General features: G+C 36.7%; 2 protein-coding genes and 1 long non-coding RNA gene across 19 annotated transcripts in view; all 3 read left to right on the top strand.

Annotated features, from left to right (window-relative positions):
- Positions 1 to 2,536, top strand: part of LOC115953481 (putative disease resistance protein RGA3) — a 106,706-nt gene extending 104,170 nt beyond the window's left edge. For 14 of the 17 annotated variants that reach the window (XR_004083736.1, XR_004083738.1, XR_004083737.1 and 11 more), the window contains 5 exons: positions 291 to 434; positions 554 to 688; positions 1,205 to 1,377; positions 1,631 to 1,724; positions 1,856 to 2,536. The gene's annotated coding sequence lies outside the window, so the exon portion shown is untranslated. The remainder of the gene's footprint in view (positions 1 to 290; positions 435 to 553; positions 689 to 1,204; positions 1,378 to 1,630; positions 1,725 to 1,855) is intronic. The other 3 variants (XM_031071155.1, XM_031071157.1, XM_031071159.1) reach the window with 3 other exon arrangements.
- A 4,428-nt stretch (positions 2,537 to 6,964) lies between these two features.
- Positions 6,965 to 14,567, top strand: LOC115951417 (serine/threonine-protein phosphatase 7 long form homolog). Its single transcript, XM_031068632.1, has 7 exons — positions 6,965 to 7,075; positions 11,835 to 12,427; positions 12,515 to 12,598; positions 12,969 to 13,059; positions 13,171 to 13,563; positions 14,072 to 14,317; positions 14,463 to 14,567. Exons 1-7 carry the CDS (start codon positions 6,965 to 6,967, stop codon positions 14,565 to 14,567), a joined length of 1,623 nt encoding a protein of 540 aa, XP_030924492.1.
- A 123-nt stretch (positions 14,568 to 14,690) lies between these two features.
- On the top strand, positions 14,691 to 15,318 carry LOC115952762. The gene is made up of 3 exons (XR_004083531.1): positions 14,691 to 14,903; positions 15,016 to 15,100; positions 15,228 to 15,318. It is a non-coding gene; the product is annotated as an uncharacterized LOC115952762 (long non-coding RNA).
- The last annotated feature ends 3,398 nt before the right edge of the window (positions 15,319 to 18,716 follow it).

Below are 18,716 nucleotides of genomic sequence, written 5' to 3' on the forward strand. Positions count from 1 at the left end.
GTTGTTCAAATTTCATTAACACATTGACTAGAATTGCAACTATAGAGTTGTCAGTATCATCATCATTTTCTGTCATTTAAAGAAAATATACCCGACAACTATAGGTGGCCAAATCTCTGTATGTTAACCTATATTGATTGGGTTTGCAGTTTGTTTCATCATTGGAGCCTATATTATTACAACTTGCTCAATGTAGACAAGAAAAGAGTGTTAGAGTTATTTGCACTCCGTTATTATCTTTCTCAATATTCTTATGCTTTAATACCATCCTGTATGTTTGGATTTTTTAGGTAGCTGCCCTTCTCCTCCAATGTGAACTTGCATCATTTGATAGGTGGCACCTTCCAAGATGTACAATCATGAATAATAACACAAGAACTTACAAGAATTCATTCCTCATTCTACCAATCTCATTCATAAATTTTCTTCACCAGGTTGAAGACAATATATCTAGTCATTTTTAACCTCCTTGTTTATGTGCTATAAACTGTACCTTATCAGTTGTAGCATGGAGGAAATCCATTTACCTGCTCATATTACCTTTCATTTCCAGGTCCAATCAAGTTCAAAATCATGGTAACGTTTTGGACATATGGATGAGGTCACCTGTGGTGGGAATGCAATGAAATTCTATGCAATTTTATGACTAAGTATGACAAGAACATGACTGCTCCAGATTGAGGATAAGGTCAACCTTCTATCACTTTTGATAATGAGGGGCATTAATAAGCTTGCAAGGTTCTTAGAGAAAAATTATTTTTAAAAAAGTCATGCTACTAGTCACTTTAGGAGTAACCATTTTGAATAAATATTCACCTCACTTCTACCTCACCTTTTCATGGAGATGGTTTCTCTGTGCAGTTGTGTTCTATTAATTGTACTCTTATTGTGTGTGTAAGAACATTAGAGAAAACTTCACAGCTGAGTATCTACCAACTTGAAATAATGAACCAAATTTTTGGTTGCTACCCTCTTCCTATAGATTTTTTTTGCAAAAGTCATAGTTTCAATCATAAAGGGCCACATTTCTATTGAATTAGTGGTAACCTTGAAATATATTGTCTCATTTATGTCTATATAGACTTTATATTTTATCATATAATGAGAAGGGCATCCACTTTTCTTGGTGAATTTGTGCATATGGGGTTTCAAGTGCATGGTGTCACTTTGTGATTGATGGTGTCAATGTCTGAATTTTCTTCAGTCTTCTTAACAGCATGAAGACAGATCATAAACTGAGTGGAAAGATTAAGACAAAAGGTAATTAAGAAAAAGAAGAAGAAGATTCATGTAGCAATTGAAGCATAAATATTAATGAGACATTCCATAGTGAGCAGCCCAAGCAAACTGACAGTGTCAAGATAGCCAAGTATTTGGGTAAGATGATTGGGCTCTTAATAAATCCTCCTAGATGCATTTCCTTGAAAATTATGTCAAAATACTGAGAAGGCTATTGCTTTTGTTGACAATTATTTGATCTTTGCATAAAATTTGGTTGTGGAAGCTCTTGAATACATTATAGATGGATAAATAAATTTTATCATGGACAAGAAAATGGACTGAAATCTTTTGTGTACAATATTATTTATGGATTTTCATATTTTTAGTAATTTTGTTCCATTTTATTCAGGTAAATGATCTATTTATCAACTAAACATATAACGAGGCATTCCACGGTCAGAAGCTCATGTAAACTGGCAGTGCCAATAGCGCCAAGTATTTTGGTAAGGTGATTGTGCACTAGATAAATGATTTGTTTTCACTATCATCTTAATTTACCTGTTTCCTCTTTGGTCAATGAGGTAATATTGTATTGTTTTAATTTTTTCCCTTCGAATAATTTCTTACTTTTCAGGTAACTAGTTTTGGGGTATGCATGCAAATGAGTTGAAAAGTAATGTGGCATCTTTTAGTAAAAAGGTTGAATGGGGGATGCAATTTGGCAGAGGCTTTTGCTCTTAAGTCTGAAGAATTGGCTTGTGAACATGGAGTCATCATCAAAGATGAAAGCAACTACTTCATAGATGGGGAAGTTTCTAGTCACAAACCTGAAGCTGGACAGTATATGTTCGAAAATGATGGAATCCTTGATAAGATAGCATGATCTTAAGAAGACAGTCATTTGGAAGAAAAAGAGTATCAATGTCATATTCTTGAATAGATGAATTATACTCATATATGGTTGGTGTCAAATTACCTGGCCACTTTTGAGCACATGAAGTGACTTGAAGGATTTTTGCACTTGAGATTACAAGAATCTAGCTCTACAAATACTAGTGTTGCTCCTGATGTGAATTAAGCATTTGCAGATCTTAACAATTTAAGTTGTTTCAAGTGAAAATGCCTTTTGATGATCTAAGAAGAATTGGGTCTCTCTGGTCTGTATTGGGACTAAACTGTTAGGAACGTTAAATCTTCTATCATTCTTGGCTGGTTTATCTTGTAAAATAATTTTGAATACTTTATAATGAATTCTAATTCTTTGTTGTAATATTATAGTAATCTTAATGATCAAAGAAAGCATCATTTATGAGTCTTCAGCATCAATTATATCTATCACTATGTTCAGGTTTGCTTTGTTTACTGTCCTAAATCTGCAAAATAGTTTTTTAACAAATGCTTGTTAGATTGCCTCCAACAATGTTTGGCTATGGCTTTACTTTGGGGAAGGGCTTAGGTTTTCAATTTCCTCATGCCTTAGTACCATAAGAGATATATTTATTATTGTGTTTTTCTCTACTTGTATGGAGTTACCCAAATGAGACTTTTTGTGTGTTTTATTATTTTATATGTTTATTCAAATTTTTTTATTCATATTTGTGGAAACTTGATCCTTTTAGCCATATGGTATGAATTACCCAATGACTTTGAAAATTCTAGTAAATCCAACTCTGTGAAAAGCTTAATGGTGATAGAAGTGGAAGACTCCCAAGCAAGATGTTTGCTTTACCCTTCAATTGCTACTTCCCAAATATTAATTCATTTTTTAAGTTTTGAGTTTCATCCATCCAACGTTGTCATCTCTATTGGAGGGGATTGCATGGTCTCACAGTCCTAAGAGGATTAAAGATTGAAATTGTCATAGCTTGTATTAAAAATTCTTGGAAGATACTAGTAAGGACATGGCAAGTATAACCTCTTACCATAGTGATTAATATTCACATAGGCATAGAGGATGTTTAGGTATGCGCAAATTCTTTCCCCTCTTCTAGTTCTGCTCATTTTTTAGGAGGATAAATTCTTAATAAGTCACAACTTAATCATAATCAAACTAAGATATCTAAAAACTATGAAAAAGTATGTCCTTGTTTAAACTGAAAATTTCACAGGGTGGCCTATCTCCTTCAAGTTTTGGATTTATGAAACTTTTATTAGGGATCTTTTAATCAAGTCTTTGGCTTGCAGTGTTGAGGGCTACTAGATCTAGTATAACTAAATACTTTATTAACGAGAACTATTCTCATTATTAATGCTATCTAGTAATAAAAATAAATTTTCATTCTTCCGTTAGCCTCTAAGTAATAATAACAAGAAACATGATCATATTCCAAAAAAAATTTAGACTAATTGTTTAATATATAATTGCAATTTACACAATTGAGCATCATATTCCAACTAAGTCTTAAAATCAAAATAAATCAAACTAACAAATTAAAAATATAATTTTCAAATTATCAATAGTGCTGGTTAAAATCGTTTACTTTTTTGATGATTTCACCAAGTCAAATTCGTCCCAACCTAACCTTTGAATAAAAATAAAGATAAAATTGGACCTAACCCAACCTATTAATTTATCAATCCAAGACATTAGGTCTGATTTGTTAGAGTAGTGGTTTGAAATATACTTTTGCTGTTGTGCTAATTATAACGAATAGATCAAACCATCTTCCAAAAAAAAAATCAAACCAATAATGGCCCATTCATCTTGGGCTTGGGTCGATGAAAACTACCAAGGTCCAAAGAAGAGCATGAAGAATAGCCATTAACATCACAACAATGACAGCAACGACATAACTCTACAGAAGTACAGAACGCAGAAAGTGGAATTATCAGAAATGGGTTTCTCACTACGAAAATGGGTTTCTTTACACCTTCACTTACGAACCATCTTCGTCTCAATGCGAACGAAATTGGAAAATAGGCCTAATTTCCCAACTATCTAGTTAATAGGTTCGGTTTTGAAAGAAATTGGGTTAGTAACATCTCGAGTTTATGACAGTCGATTTTGGGCCTTGTAAATCGACTCTCACAGAGTCGGTTTTGGTTGTCCGTGACATCTGATGTGGCGTTATTGCCAGGTGGCAGCCATCTGAAAATCGACCATTAGAGAGTCGATTTCCATGTTGGTGTCACGTGCCATTGACGTGGACTGACGTGGAGCACGACCTGGAAACCGAGTGTGTGAAGGTCGATTTCTAATAGGATATTTTTGAATTTAACGCTCTCTCTTTCAGTCACCCACCCACTCACTCTCCCTCATCAGTCAAACGCCTCTACAGACGGACACTCTCGCTCACCCTCACTCACCCTCTCCTTCTCTCACTCTCTCAGCGTCACCGTCACCGACGCCGGCCCCAACCCAGTCACCCTTTCTTTCAGTCACCCACCCACTCACTCTCCCTCATCAGTCAAACGCCTCACTCACCCTTTCAGCAAACCGACACTCTCACTCACCCTCTCCTCCTCTCACTCTCTCAGCGTCACCGTCGCCGACGCCGGCGCCAACCCACTCACCCTCTCAGCCTCACCGACCCAGTCTCAATCACTCTCTCGCTCACCTACGCGGTATCTGAAAGAAATAGAAGAACAAAAGGTGAGTCCCTTTATGCATTTTGCAATGTAATCAGTTCGTTTTGTTTGTTTGTTTGTATTTTTTTTTTGTATAAGAAGCATTCTTCTTCATTCCCAGATTGTTGCTTCAATTCCTTCCCATTTTTCAAGTATGCCATTTCTCACTTACTTACTTTTTTAGATTCGAATTTTATGTTCTTAAGACAAATTTCGAAGACCCATTTTAGATAACATCAGTATTTTTTATTTCTTTTTGTTTGAGTATATTATTGTGATGAAGGAGGACAAAAAAATGGCATGACATGTGGTGTAGCTTTGAAGGGGTTGAATTTGGGTATTTGATTGCAGATAACACACATGCTTCAGATTCATCTGAGATATGTGTTAAATCTTGTCTCCTGTAAAATGTATCCAATGGTTATGTATATTTAGTAGATTTTCTGCAATGTCTTATGATAAGTTCACGGATACAAGGTTGATGTTCTTCCAAAAAGGTTACTCTTACTTTGTATTGTCTTTTTACTTGCTTTAGAGAGATAATAACTTTGAACTGATTCATTACCACTATCCTATAAGGCCTGCAATTAGCTCTTTAGCAAGTTACTTTCACTTGCATCTATTAAGTTTCTTATCATAACTGGGGAGGCTCTTCAACAGTTATACACTTATACTATTCATGTAGATGTCGTGGTTAAAGTAGAATGAAGCTAGATTTCCTTCTAAAGCTGCGTATTGCTTAGTTACTGGCATTAGAGATGACCTGGAAAAATATCGCATTGACTTTCTTAAGGTTAGATTTGAATGAAAAGTCCAGCACTGGGACAGGTTGCCTTAATTGGTAATTGCACATGAGACTTTCCACCAAGTTGTTTGGGGATAAAAGTCACAAGCAACTCTGATTAATCCAAGCTTATGCGACTGAGCCTGCTTCTTTGGAAATGGGTCCAGATTAGCATATTGTTGCAAATATCAGATGTACATAGCCTAATCTTTCTGCTAGTGCTTGTCAACTTCAGTAAATTCTGCGAGGTTAGCCAAAGTCGGATAGAGCTTGTTTTTAGGACCGGCATACAGGAAGCAAGTTCAAGTTCTCAAACAAGTCATTGCTGCTACTCTATCCGAACTTGACTACATAATAGCTAGTTGTTACAAACAGCCCATGAGTATGTAGTGTTACCATTAGAAGCCTTGTTAACAAGTTAACAAGTAACATAATCTGTAATTATCTATTGGTGATAGACCAAAGTGCAATTATTAGGGTATTGATAAAGATAAAACAGACATTGTATGATACTAGCTAGAACCAGTAACAGACCACAAGCATTAACAAATGTACAAAGCAAGCAATAAGACTCATTCCTGCAATTTTCACATGCGCCCTAACCTTTGTGCTCCTTGCCAAGTTGGGGATTAAAATCGACAAGCAGTCTTCTTTTAGATGATGAAAAAAGTTTTTAAAAACTGCTGCTTTGATTATAAGCATAATAATCAATCTGCTGGCAACCTTTACCTGACAGAAACTTAAAGGTGGAGTGCCGACAATTCTGGCTTTGAAAGAAAACCACAAAGATGTGCAGATTGAGATGAAATGTAACCCCTGCAAGCCATGTTCATTTACAGCCTTAGCATATATAGCTTCTATTGCAATGTTTGGAAACTATGAACAGAACAATAATGCGTGCGGAGTTTTTGAGCTAAACAAAAGTTATTTTATTAAAATCAGTTCATTGAAGGCTTATTGGGACAATAGACCACACAGTGGGAGCCTCCCATTATGCAGTGATAATAGACTTTACCAATCGTATTCATTGACATCTACAAAGTAATTTCAGCATGAATTCCATAAAATCTCTTTTATTTTTTTATTTTTTTCTTGGTAACGGTTCTAAGTATGGAAATTGTAATACATACTTTGAGGCAACTTCTATGTTGCTAGCTGATTCCTACAGTGATATAAAGCAACTTCTACATTATATGCTGGTTTATATTTTGTATTTTGTGGTTTTGTTAGAGGTTTGTTCAAATAACCTATATAAAAGAAAAAGTTAGATGTAACATCAAATGCATACCTTGTTTCATTATGTATTATTATTGACAATATTTTTTAGGTTGTTTTTGTTTTTGTTTTCAATAATGTCTAGTATGGGCTAATTGCTTATCATTTTTGTGCAGTATGGCTGCTGCAAATGCTGGACAGATTAACCATGCGCAGCCTGGCCCCATTGATACGTCAGTGTTGACGTTGCAGCCTAACCATCGATCAGAAGCCATTTGGAATGGGCAGGTAAAACACACCACTAAAGATTTCACTTTTTTTTTGTGTGTGGTGAATTTCGTTTTTTGAACCTGGACTTTAGTTTGTTTCTAAGTCTTTTCTTTCTATGAATATTACGTAGAAAAAACGAATGTTTAACATTGATGCCAATAAGAGATTTTATGACCTAAATATTTTTAAAGTGTAATTTTCTTAGTTAGCATCAAGTCATTAACTAGCTTTTAGAAATTAATAATAAATAAATAGAAAAAGATACATAAAAATCATCTTCCAAACTACTTTTTATGCTAAAGCAGCATAGATTGAACTAATACATATTGGGAATTTTGCTAATTTAGTACTTTTGCAATTCAACTGGTAATGCCATGACAAAAACGTAATCATTTCCTCCATCATCAGCATCTTCATGGAATCTTCACAGTCAACAACATCATAGTCTCATTTTTATCCTTTCTTCTGTGTCCTTGAAAATTCAACAAAAAGTTTGTGTGGATTGTTTTTTACACCTACCAATTATACATTTACAGAACTCTGTCAGAATCATCCTCCAGAAAGTAAAGATGATTCAAATTCTGAAGCTAAACATGCGGGTTCCAGTGACATATTTAGTAGTCGGGGGAAAGTTTGAATTAATGTCCATGATTATTGTAAGCTGACCAAGTTTTGTTTCACAACAAGAATCATAGGCTGGAAACATGATATATTGTTTTATTGATGGCTAGTGAATTCTAAGTAATAGTTTCTCAGTTTATTAATTTCTAGAAGGGAGTTACTACATGTAAGACCCGACGCTCTAGACCAATCAAACATGAGTTCAAATTAGCAATGATTCCAACTAGACCTTTAATTATTCTGAATCTTAAAAAATACGACTATCTTAGTCCTTCCACCATAGCCACATCAAACATAACGGGAAAAGTTACAAATATTTGATAAGTGCTCCCTGAACTAATTCCTCCAAGTGAACAAGAGATCAACTACCCTTCTTGGTAACACCCATTAAATCCCAAATGCTCTAAATACTAGATCCATAAAGCATATGCAATATCACTAGGGATCAACAAATGATCTACCGTCTCCCCACTACACTGGCACATGTAACACCAACCAGCTAAATAGAAACCTCGCTCGATGAGATTATCACAAGTAAAAAATCTTCCCCCAAAGATGCTGTCCAAATAAAGAATGAGACCTTCTTAGGGGCCTTAACACATCAAATACTCTACTAAGGGAAAGAATTAGTCAGCGTACCTCAAGTAGCCTCATAATAGGACTGAACATTAAAGCCACCACTCCCTCTCAAACTCCATCTCATCTTATCACACCCCACCTTCCTAGGGAATTTGGAGTATATTAGATCTAGGAAAGAATTAACTAACTCCAATTCCCAATCATGAAAATCTGTGTGAAATTTCAGATTTCAAATCCACCCTTCCCCTTATAACTAGCTATCCATAACTCCACTAGACCCAGTCGGTTTATTGAAATAATGTTAAGTATAGTAATTAATACTAAGAATGTGACTCTTTTCAATGAACTAAGGCATTCTGATCAGCTGAGCAGGCGTATAGGTCAGGGTACAAGTCTCTTAGAGATAAATTCTCACACCATATATCATGAAAACACCTTACTCATGCGCTGTCCCCCATCTCAAAATACACGAATTGAAGAAAACTGTCCCATCCCGCACTAATACTCCTCCAAAGGCTACACCCATGAGTCCCTTTAACTGAAATCAAAGTCCAACCTCATTACTCCCTTTACTTCATAGTGATGATCCATCTCCATAAATGTGTGACCTCATTCCCAAATCTCCATAATCATTTCCCCAATAAGGCTTGATCAAAACTTCAGCAATGGGAGAGTAAATGCCACCAATGAGAACTGAAACTCCTCATCCAAGGCATTCCACAACTAATCTACTTTATATGAGACCAAAGCTTGTGTCCTATGAATAGATGTGGATTTTAAAGAAGGGAATCGGGCTTTTAGTTATAATACTTGATAAATGTTGGCTCAAATGGCACTTCTTCCTCTCAAAAATGTGGGTGGAGGGTCAAGTCGTATATTCAAAACATACTAGGTATAGTTGGAAACAAACCAATCAAAAAATTACTCGATAATAATACTAGACAATACAAATTGTGTTGCCAATTTCTCTTTAAGAAGATCACCTTGACCGGGCTTGTCACTATATAACCTTCACCCAAAAAACTAGAGGACAACCTAGGAAGCATGGACATGGATATGGGTATAGGTACAAGTACAAGTACGACATGGCAACACGACAATTTTTAAAAAAATTAGGACATGACATAGTGGGGATATGCATATTAATAAATTTTTATTAAATAAATTTTTATTTTTATTTTTATTTTTAAATATTGTTAAACATTTATTTTTTTCATATAACGCTAAACATATATCAATTTAAGAGCAATAATGGATAATAAAGTGAATTCATGACTAATAGATGATGTTTATAAATTAGAATACAAAGTAAGAATAAGATCCAAAAGAGAAAATAAAAGATAATTAGATAAGTGTTCAGGATTTTTTTTTATATGTAATAAGATTTATTCATATATAAAAAAACAATATATATATATATATAATAAAAAATAAAAAAAGGACACCCTAGTACACAGGAAGTGTAAAGGGGTCAAATACAAAAATTACAAGAATCAAGAAAATCAAAGATAGAAGAGAATGATTGGTTTTGCAAGGCAAACGGCCAATCCAAAACAGTTCTAAAGAAAGATAACTTGAGGTCTGGTATGGATCTCTCAGTATTTTCAAAACACCTGTTGTTTCTTTCCCTCCAAAGACACCACATTAAACAATGGGGAATAGTTATCCATATATGACCATTTCGATGACAACCAAACCGGCCTTGCTAGCAAGCAAGGAGCTCCACAACTGACTTTGGTATAACCTAACTTACTCCAAATAAAACCAAAACCATAGACCACAAATCCATAGCAACCGAATAATGAAGGAAAATATGGTCAACCGATTCACCATTACACTTGCACATATAACAAATCCAATATCCAAACCTTCCTTTTTCATAAATTGTCAATTGTCAAGCATTTCCCCAAAGCAGCAATCCAAACAAAGAATGCCACTCAAGAAGGGGTTTTTAGCTTCCAAATGCTTTTCCAAGGGAAACAAAAATCATTAGAGCCCACTAGAAGACTGTAATAATCATTAACCATGAATCTCTTATTTCTATCTGGTTTCCAGCTCATTTTATCCTCCCCAAACCCCCTTACTGGAGAGCCATATATGGTATACATGAAACTCAACACAGCCTGCAATTCCTGAACATGAAACCACCCCCCCCCCCCACAAAAGAAACTAACATCCCAAAAAAGACCCCATTAGTGAACTTCATTCGGCCACAGTTGCCTCCTTATCTAGGCAAAATCTAAACAATTGAAGAAAGTTGACAGCAAGAGGTGTCTCCCCACAACAACAGTCTTGCCAAAACTTCAACCGCTCGACCCATCACCAATATCATGCAGAATATAATGAGAATATAAGACTATATAAGTGTTCAAGATTAAAACTAAAAAAAATAAAAGATAAGTATATCTCTCGTGACCCACAATTTTAAAAAAAAAAATGATACGACAGGGACACGGGTGCGGAAGTGTCCCAAACGTACACGGCATCCCAAATGAAGTGTCCCTAATTCTTAGAAGACAACAACACTTTCATAATTTGAAACTAGAACCATAGTCATAGTTGCACCTTTTGTTTTGCCTTTACTTAAGATAAAGCTATTGGTTTCAACATGCGTTTACAAATAACTGAAATTCTAGAGGGTCTTCAACTAATGACTTCACCAATCACCATATCCAAAAATTTTCCTTTTTTCCCTTTTTTCTTTCCATCCTTTTTATTATCTATGTACCTGTTTTTATACAGTCACATACTTCAATAGTTCTTGACATATGTATTGAATATGACATGGTCAATTATAAGCCAAGTTTGATAACCCAAAAGACAAAATAGAGAACAAAGAAAAAAATATTATTGTTTCACAACAATAGTACATAAAGGCTATTCAATCACAAAAAAAACACATGTACACGATAGAAGAACCAAAAGCTGAAGCTAGAGAGATAGATAAACATCAAATGCAGCAAAAAATGGGGGTTTAAGAGTGATGGGGTTGGTGGGTTAGGAGTTAAGGCTTACCTTAGTGCACTTGCCTTGCGTGTAGTACAAACACATGGGCTTCCAACGATTCTTACTTACAAACATGTATATATATTAAAACTGTGCAGAAGTACAAGTGCAGCACTTCAAATCCTTTCTTTACTCTCTAAGGTACTTCTGCATGCATCTATAATATGGTCAATTTCCAAAATTGCACATACATAATCGGGTTTGTGTCTACATTTTAACACTATCTCTTCCTCACTAAATTTTCGTTTTAAATCACAAGATAGAGAAGGGATTAATTCCCTCCCCCTGTGATTTGTTTCTAAGTCTTTTCTTTCTATGAATATTACATGTTTATTTAGAAAAAACGAATGTTTAACATTGATGCCAATAAGAGATTTTATGACCTAAATATTTTTAAAGTGTAATTTTCTTAGTTAGCATCAAGTCATTAACTAGCTTTTAGAAATTAATAATAAGTTGTATGTTAATCCACCCCACATGTTAGTCCATGGTGGGTGTTATAAATACTATAAACAACTTCTATTGCACTCAACTTGCTGTCATATGTTAATCCATGGTATGTTTTGTGCAGGATCCAGGGTCCCTTAAATGTCGTGCCCGTAGTGAAGAGTTCTCGAATCGAGAGCCAATGGTGGACGATCGAGTCATTGACATCATTAAGGCACTTGGTTTGGAGGGACTTCTCAAGACTCCGGGTAGAGAGATTGATCATGGCCTGATAACGGCCTTAGTGGAGCGATGGCGGCCCGAGACTCACACATTCCACATGCCGCATGGTGAGGTCACCATCACACTGCAGGATGTGGAGGTTCTTCTTGGACTTCCTGTTGATGGTGACGCTGTAACAGGGAGCACACAAAAAGAATGGGAGAATGTGTGCGATGAGTACCTTGGCTTTCGACCTACCAATGAAGACCATCTGGAACGTGCTGGCCAAAGGATTCTCATCAAACGGCTTTTGGAGCAAGTTGCCCATCCACTGCCGCCTAATGCTGAAGACGATGAAGTGCATAGGTACGCACGATGCTACATCCTAGCGCTATTGGGGGATACAATCTTCATGGACAAATCCGGTGATAGGGTGCATCTAATGTGGGTGCAGCAGTTGGAAGACCTTCGCAACCCACGAAGGTATAGTTGGGGAAGTGCTTGCCTTGCATGGTTGTACTGACAGTTATGCAGGGCAAGCGATAAGAAAGCTAGTCAGATTGGTGGGTGTTTATTGTTGGTCCAGTATTGGGCGTGGGCCAGATTTCCCTATTTGTGCCCGGTAGTTGAGCGTGGCCCACCAGTGGGTGCTTATGGTCCTCCAGTGCGTGGTCCACTGTCCCTTAAGTAAGTCTGTACCTTAGTAACTTCATTTACAATATGTGAGCATTACCTAAGCTTACAATCATGTAACTTAAAATATAAATTTTTTATTTTTATTTAAAAGGGTTGTACGAATCATTTATGTCAACATTTAAAAATGTTAAACTGAGTTTCAATATATATGATTACGTTAATATACTCTAATTTTGTCATTGTCATATGGCTTGTATGTGCTTTGTTTTTATAAGGACTTTTTTCATTCTAGTGATATTATTAATTGAGGAAATTTCTATAAGATTCTATTAGTAGTTATATCTGATTACATTATAGTTTTAATCATAATATTATCTTACTTGGGAAGTTGTAGATATTGATCCCCTGTTCTTGATTGTAGGTGGGTGTGGGTCCCAAACAAGAAAAATAGGCCCGCCCAGGTCTTCAGGGACAGGTATCGGGAGCAAATAGCTTTAATGTTGCCAAACCAGGTATGAAAATGCTTTGTTCAACATGTTCAAGAACAAGATATATATTTGCTGAACTTTTAAATAGAAAGATAGTTGCCTAATGTGTTGCATATTTTTTTTGGGCTGTTGTAGGTGGTGTGGCAGCCGTATGAAGATGAATACGAGAACCTTCCGCTGTGGTGCGTTGCAGGGAGGGCAGTGTGGACGGCAATCGTGCCGCTTGTATGTTTCCATCTAGTAGAGAAACATACACCGGATCGTGTCGTTCGGCAATTTGGGATGATCCAAGAAATTCCCCGCCATGTTAACACGGACCCGGTGCTTCATGCAATTGATTTGAGGGGGAAGATCGGTGTTGATTGGATGCGGAGACATGCTATGCATCTCACGGACTGGGGTCATCGCCTTCAACGGCATTGTCAAGCAGTGCTTGGTGATATGCCTCTACAGCACGAGTACTTCGATTGGTTCACAAGGATAACTCGAAGGTTTATCGATATCCCTGGTGCTAGATTCATTCTAATGGTAACTTCTCCATGTGTTCTACATCTTACCGTACTTGTTACTTAGTTTACCACTGTTTAGAGAACTCTTCTTATGTGGTCCAATGTTTGCTTAGCATCAAACCTCCCTTTTAAATTGTTGTCTGCTTAAGATTGCTTATAGACAATCTTGTTGATTTACCTTATAGAGAACTTTGTTCATATACAAATCTAATTTGGGATGCTCTAAGGTCATATCTCGTATTTCAGCCTTTAGAGTTATGGTATACATTCATCTTTCCATTTTTATTATTTTTAATTTTTTTCCTCATTTGGCATTGGCAATTTGCATTTTTGAGAAGACGATATCCGCTAACTACATCTTTAATACAAAAGTTAATTTCAATTTAGTCCAATGTAACACTTGGTGTCCCTATAATTTCCAATTATTAGTTGCCGTATCAATTTGGAACCAACCTTTATTATACTATTGATTGGCTTTCTTCATTTTCATATTGCATTATTAATATACTTGGTTTTTCCATGTGCAGATTGAAGGATATGTCTGTGTGATGCGCCGTCACCCAGTGGGCATGGAGGAGCACAATGACATTATTAATGAGCTGGAGGCAGTGCATGAGATTGGGCGTGTACGACCTCGGGAACCTGAGGCCCCGAACGAGGAGGCAGCTACTCCTGTGGCAGCGCCTACTCAGAGGCCAAGCACTACTGAGAGCCCAAGCACGAGCACAGCTCCTGCCGGACGTTGCTCTCGTCCGCCTGTTGCTACCCCTCAGGTTGTCTCTACCCTCGATCCCTCTCCATCCACCGCACATCCATCCCTTAGCCCCACCATCCCTTCACCCACCCCACATCCATCCGTTAGCCCCACCATCCATTCACCCACCTCACATCCATCCCTTACCCCCACCATCCCTTTAGCCACTCCACATGAGTCCCCTAGTCCCACCATCCCTCCACCCACCCCACATGAGTCCCCTAGTCCCACCATCCTCCACCCACCCCACATGCCTGTCCTGGGTCTGACATTCGTCCACCCACCCCACGGTCATTTCCTGAGCTATCACCTATTCCATCATTTGACCTGGGTCTTGATCAAACCCCTCCTAACTTGCAACAGGACCCACCTTCCCACAGTACATCCACTGGCCCTTCTTCAGCCATCGACCCACCCCATGTTCAGCCTGAGCAGCCTGTTGGGTTAGCTGCAGCGGCAGAAGGTTGGCCAAAATGCATATCTAAGGCACCTCCTTGTGGGACAGGGGGGCACAAACATGGACACAACGCTGGGCCGGAGGCATCTGACGAAGGACATGCAAGACCTCCTCCTTATTATACGAGAAAGCGTAAGGTTCAAAAAAGGTAACTCAAATGATACCTTATTCCTTTAACTGGACATTTCAAGCTGGTGTTGAAAAGTTCATGAAATTATTTTTGTGGCCAAAATGATTTTAATGTACATTATTTGAACTAGGTGAAAGGTACAGTTGGGACATTAGCTGGAGGTAGATATTCATGTGTTTGTGAATGATACAATTCTTGTTGCTGTTATCTTCGAGGTACATATTCATGTGTTTGTGGTTATCTATGGTTCTCTTGTTATTAATGAAAAGAAGTTTAATTCCCGCTTCCGTGTGCATGCATTAACAAGAACTAACTATCTTGCTTTATGTTCTGTTTCAGCAGTAGCTACAAACTTGTTGCATCAATGATTCTTTGTTGACAATATTCTTCTTGTTTCCTCAGCTCTTATATTTATTTATAGTTTCTCCATTTCGTAAGGCAAGTGACTATGTTTTGAGGTTTTTTGGTTATTGGCAGTGTATAGAGATTTTCAACTTGTGATGCTAATGGTTAGTGAACTTTGTGCAGGTATTGAAGAAGTTGCTCAAGGATGATGCCATATCCAAAGCAAGGATTAATACTGAGGTTGGTTACTTCATACAATTAAATTTGTAAATGGTTCGTGGGTGTGTTGTTTTCCATGGCATGACTTATTTCTAATAGGTTTCTAATCTTTTTTTACTGAAAAGTATTTTCGTCAAAATGGGCTTCAAGCTTCAGGTCGTGGGTTCACGTCATAACCCACGACCTGAGGCATAAATCAATAATTGGGTTCTCAAAGTTACTCACAAGTTCATCTTTTGGAGGTTCATATGGAGGCATGTTTTCAAGTTCTGCTTCAGCAGCAGCAAGATAAAGTTAGCTTTAATTATTCTATGTTTCCGAGATTCTTCTTGCTTCCTCAGGTCTTCCATTTCTTTATATTTTTTCCTAAGGGGTATTAGAAAGAAATATAAAGAAGTGGAACACGTGAGGTTGCAAGAAGAATCTCGGTAACAAAGAATCATTAAAGCTAACTTTTTCTTGCTGCTTGTAAAGCAGAACTTGAAAACGTGCCTCCATATGAACCTCCGAAAGATGAACTAGTGAGTAACTTTGAGAACCCAATTATTGCACCTGATCGGAGTAAGCTGCCAAAACGGCATGGTGCAACTTCTGCGGCTCAGGTAATTAATCTTTATTTGCTGAATTTGTACTTCATGCAGAAGTTGGGCTTATGCTCTGCTTTTTGGTCATTAGCCTTTTCTTGTTAGCCTATCATTAAATTGTAGAAATTCTGGAAGTATGCATAGGATTGCATTATTTATTTATGATTGACAAAGAATATTTAAACTATATCATTCCACCTTTTTGTTATCTTTCCTTGTATGCTTCATGATTAAATAACCATTATGTTTTGCAAAAAAATACATCAAATTTGCAATTAGGGTGTATAGTTGTCTATTCAACCCATTTTCTTGCTAATCATCTTTTTTGGAGTGTTAGGTCGTACCATGCGAAAATAATTGTTGCAGATAATTTTATAATCTATATCATTCACCTGCAGACTTAATTTACTATAGTGGGCTTGTTATGATTGGTTATTTAATTGTCATATCCTTGCACATCATTATCACTATTTATTCTTGAGTTGGTATTATAATTCTGTATCCCTATATATGCATTCTGATATCTTTGTATGCTTCTGGACAGAAAAACCATTTGTCTGGCTTGCACAAACCTTATTTGAAGCTATCTTTTGACACGGTTCAACAATTAATTGATGTGAAGAGTGACCTATTGCATGTCGTTCAAAGAAACCAGGAAAAATTTGATGCTGCAGAAGCATATGAGTCCATTATAGCAGGGAAAAGGTAAGGCTCTATTCTTCATTCAGGTTCCATTTGCGTTGAACCAGCCATTATTGCCCTTTCAATGAAAAGGTTATTGTTTTCTTTCTGCAGTTCTACTCCCTAGCACTGACCTTTTACCTCTTCTTACATGTGGTATCTCTTTACTTATCCCAAAATATTTGGTATTTCATCTGCAGAGAACAAAGGCCTCAAGATTTTGTAGACTGTATTGTTGATCTCCGCGAGTATGATGCTCCTTATCATGTTCGATTTGCCATTGATAATGGTGATTTCTTGTTCCTTTCTATTTCTTTTGAGATTTCATTTTTATTTTTCTATCTCCTTTAGAGACACTGAGAAATTGATGACTCAGATGTACGATGTGGGCAATGGTATGACGTTAGTATATCCAGTACTGGTCTTATGCTGGAAAAGAGGACAGATCTTTTGCAACGTGCTGAAGTGCATGTTTGTGCATTTGTTATTGAGACTACAAAGCTTCCTTTGAAATTTCCTGATGCTGAATACGATTTAATAATGATGATTTCGTACATGGTTGATGGACAAGGGTACCCGATTATTAACAGAGAGGTACACATGATTGGCTTAAGCTTAGTGCTCTTTCAGTGCCTTCTCCAATCTATTTCTTTTGACTTTTTTGTGTACACTCTTCTGCTTTGACAGCTTTCCTGATAAGAAAAGAGTTGGGGGAGATAACGTGGATAGTTCCTTTGAAGCCTCAGACCGAATAAAGATGGTAAGATTGGTTACTCCTTTCATCCTTCAAGGAATTATCCACTTCATCTTATTATTTATTTGATTGTGTTTCGCTTTGCATCTTAAGAGCCCATCCAGAACATTTGTAATCCTTAGTAATTGAGATATAAGGCCTTGTTGGGCTGAGTTGATACCTTATACTAAGCAAATGATCGTTTTTTATAGCTCTTATGCAGTGCTTTCTTAGTGAGTTTTACTTGTAGTAAATAAGTACACATGCAACTCTTGCATTTCTAATTTACTTCAATCTGGTTTCAGGATATGGGGCACTTAGAGGACCATATCAAAACCAATAAGAAGCAATCCCCTAAGGCTGAAGTTCAAAATTCTTTAAAGCAAGAGGTATGGAAGTGAATTTTTTCTTCTCAATAACCACGTTATGAAGAATCACAAGACTTAAATCTAATCCTTTTCCTTGGTCATGCCTCTATTCGGCCTATTGCAAATAGGCTCCATCTTTATAGCTGTGATTTCTACTAGTTACTTATTAATTTTAAAATATGTTGCTACCAGATTCTACAACTTGAGAAGAGATTACAAGACCAATTTGAGGTCCGCCGGGCTTTGGAAAATGCAATGGGATATAGGTCTTCCTCTCAGGATAATACAACTGGAACAGTAATGCCCAAGGTATACCTTCTTGCCTACATCTCCCAAACACTGATGTAGATTTGTTTTGGAGAGTAATTTATATAACTTTTCTTGCTAAAGAGGGTGTCCAATGCTCTTCGAACATCTGACTATTCCCTTCAGTGTGTGTAGTTATTTTGTCCCACAAACACCAACTAATTACAGGGAGGAATCCCTTGGGGGTGGTCCGAAGATGCTGGTTGTGGGTTTTGAAGTTTCAACCCAGGACCTCATTGATCTAATGAGGCCTTAGGAACCACTAGGCCTTGGGGATTTTGAAGAGTAAATTATTATGAACTACTTATACAGTTTAACTGCAGTTTCACCATTTATGTATTTTGTCTATAATGTTGTCGTAAATTTTATCCTAATATCTTAAGGTGTTGCATTATCTCATTATATTTCTTAATCAAAGAGAGGGAAAACCGGAAAACCAATACTGTGAACAGTCTATATCTATGGAGAATTCCCACTTTCTATTTTATTATTATTATTATTATTTTTTGTAATTATGACTTAGACACCATGTGTTATCTTATCCATAAAGGTACTTGTAACTAATGAATCATATGCTCCAATATCTTATTTTATG

The sequence above is a fragment of the Quercus lobata genome, chromosome 7, assembly GCF_001633185.2.
Source record: "Quercus lobata isolate SW786 chromosome 7, ValleyOak3.0 Primary Assembly, whole genome shotgun sequence".
Classification (NCBI taxonomy): Eukaryota; Viridiplantae; Streptophyta; class Magnoliopsida; order Fagales; family Fagaceae; genus Quercus; species Quercus lobata.

Excerpts from the sequence above, each read along its gene's own strand:
- LOC115951417 (XM_031068632.1), top strand. The coding sequence starts at position 6,965 with ATGGCTGCTGCAAATGCTGGACAGATTAACCATGCGCAGCCTGGCCCC. Across the intron at positions 12,428-12,514 it reads AGTGCTTGCCTTGCATGGTT|ATTTCCCTATTTGTGCCCGG; the intron begins GTACTGACAGTT and ends GGCGTGGGCCAG. Across the intron at positions 13,564-14,071 it reads GTGCTAGATTCATTCTAATG|ATTGAAGGATATGTCTGTGT; the intron begins GTAACTTCTCCA and ends TTCCATGTGCAG.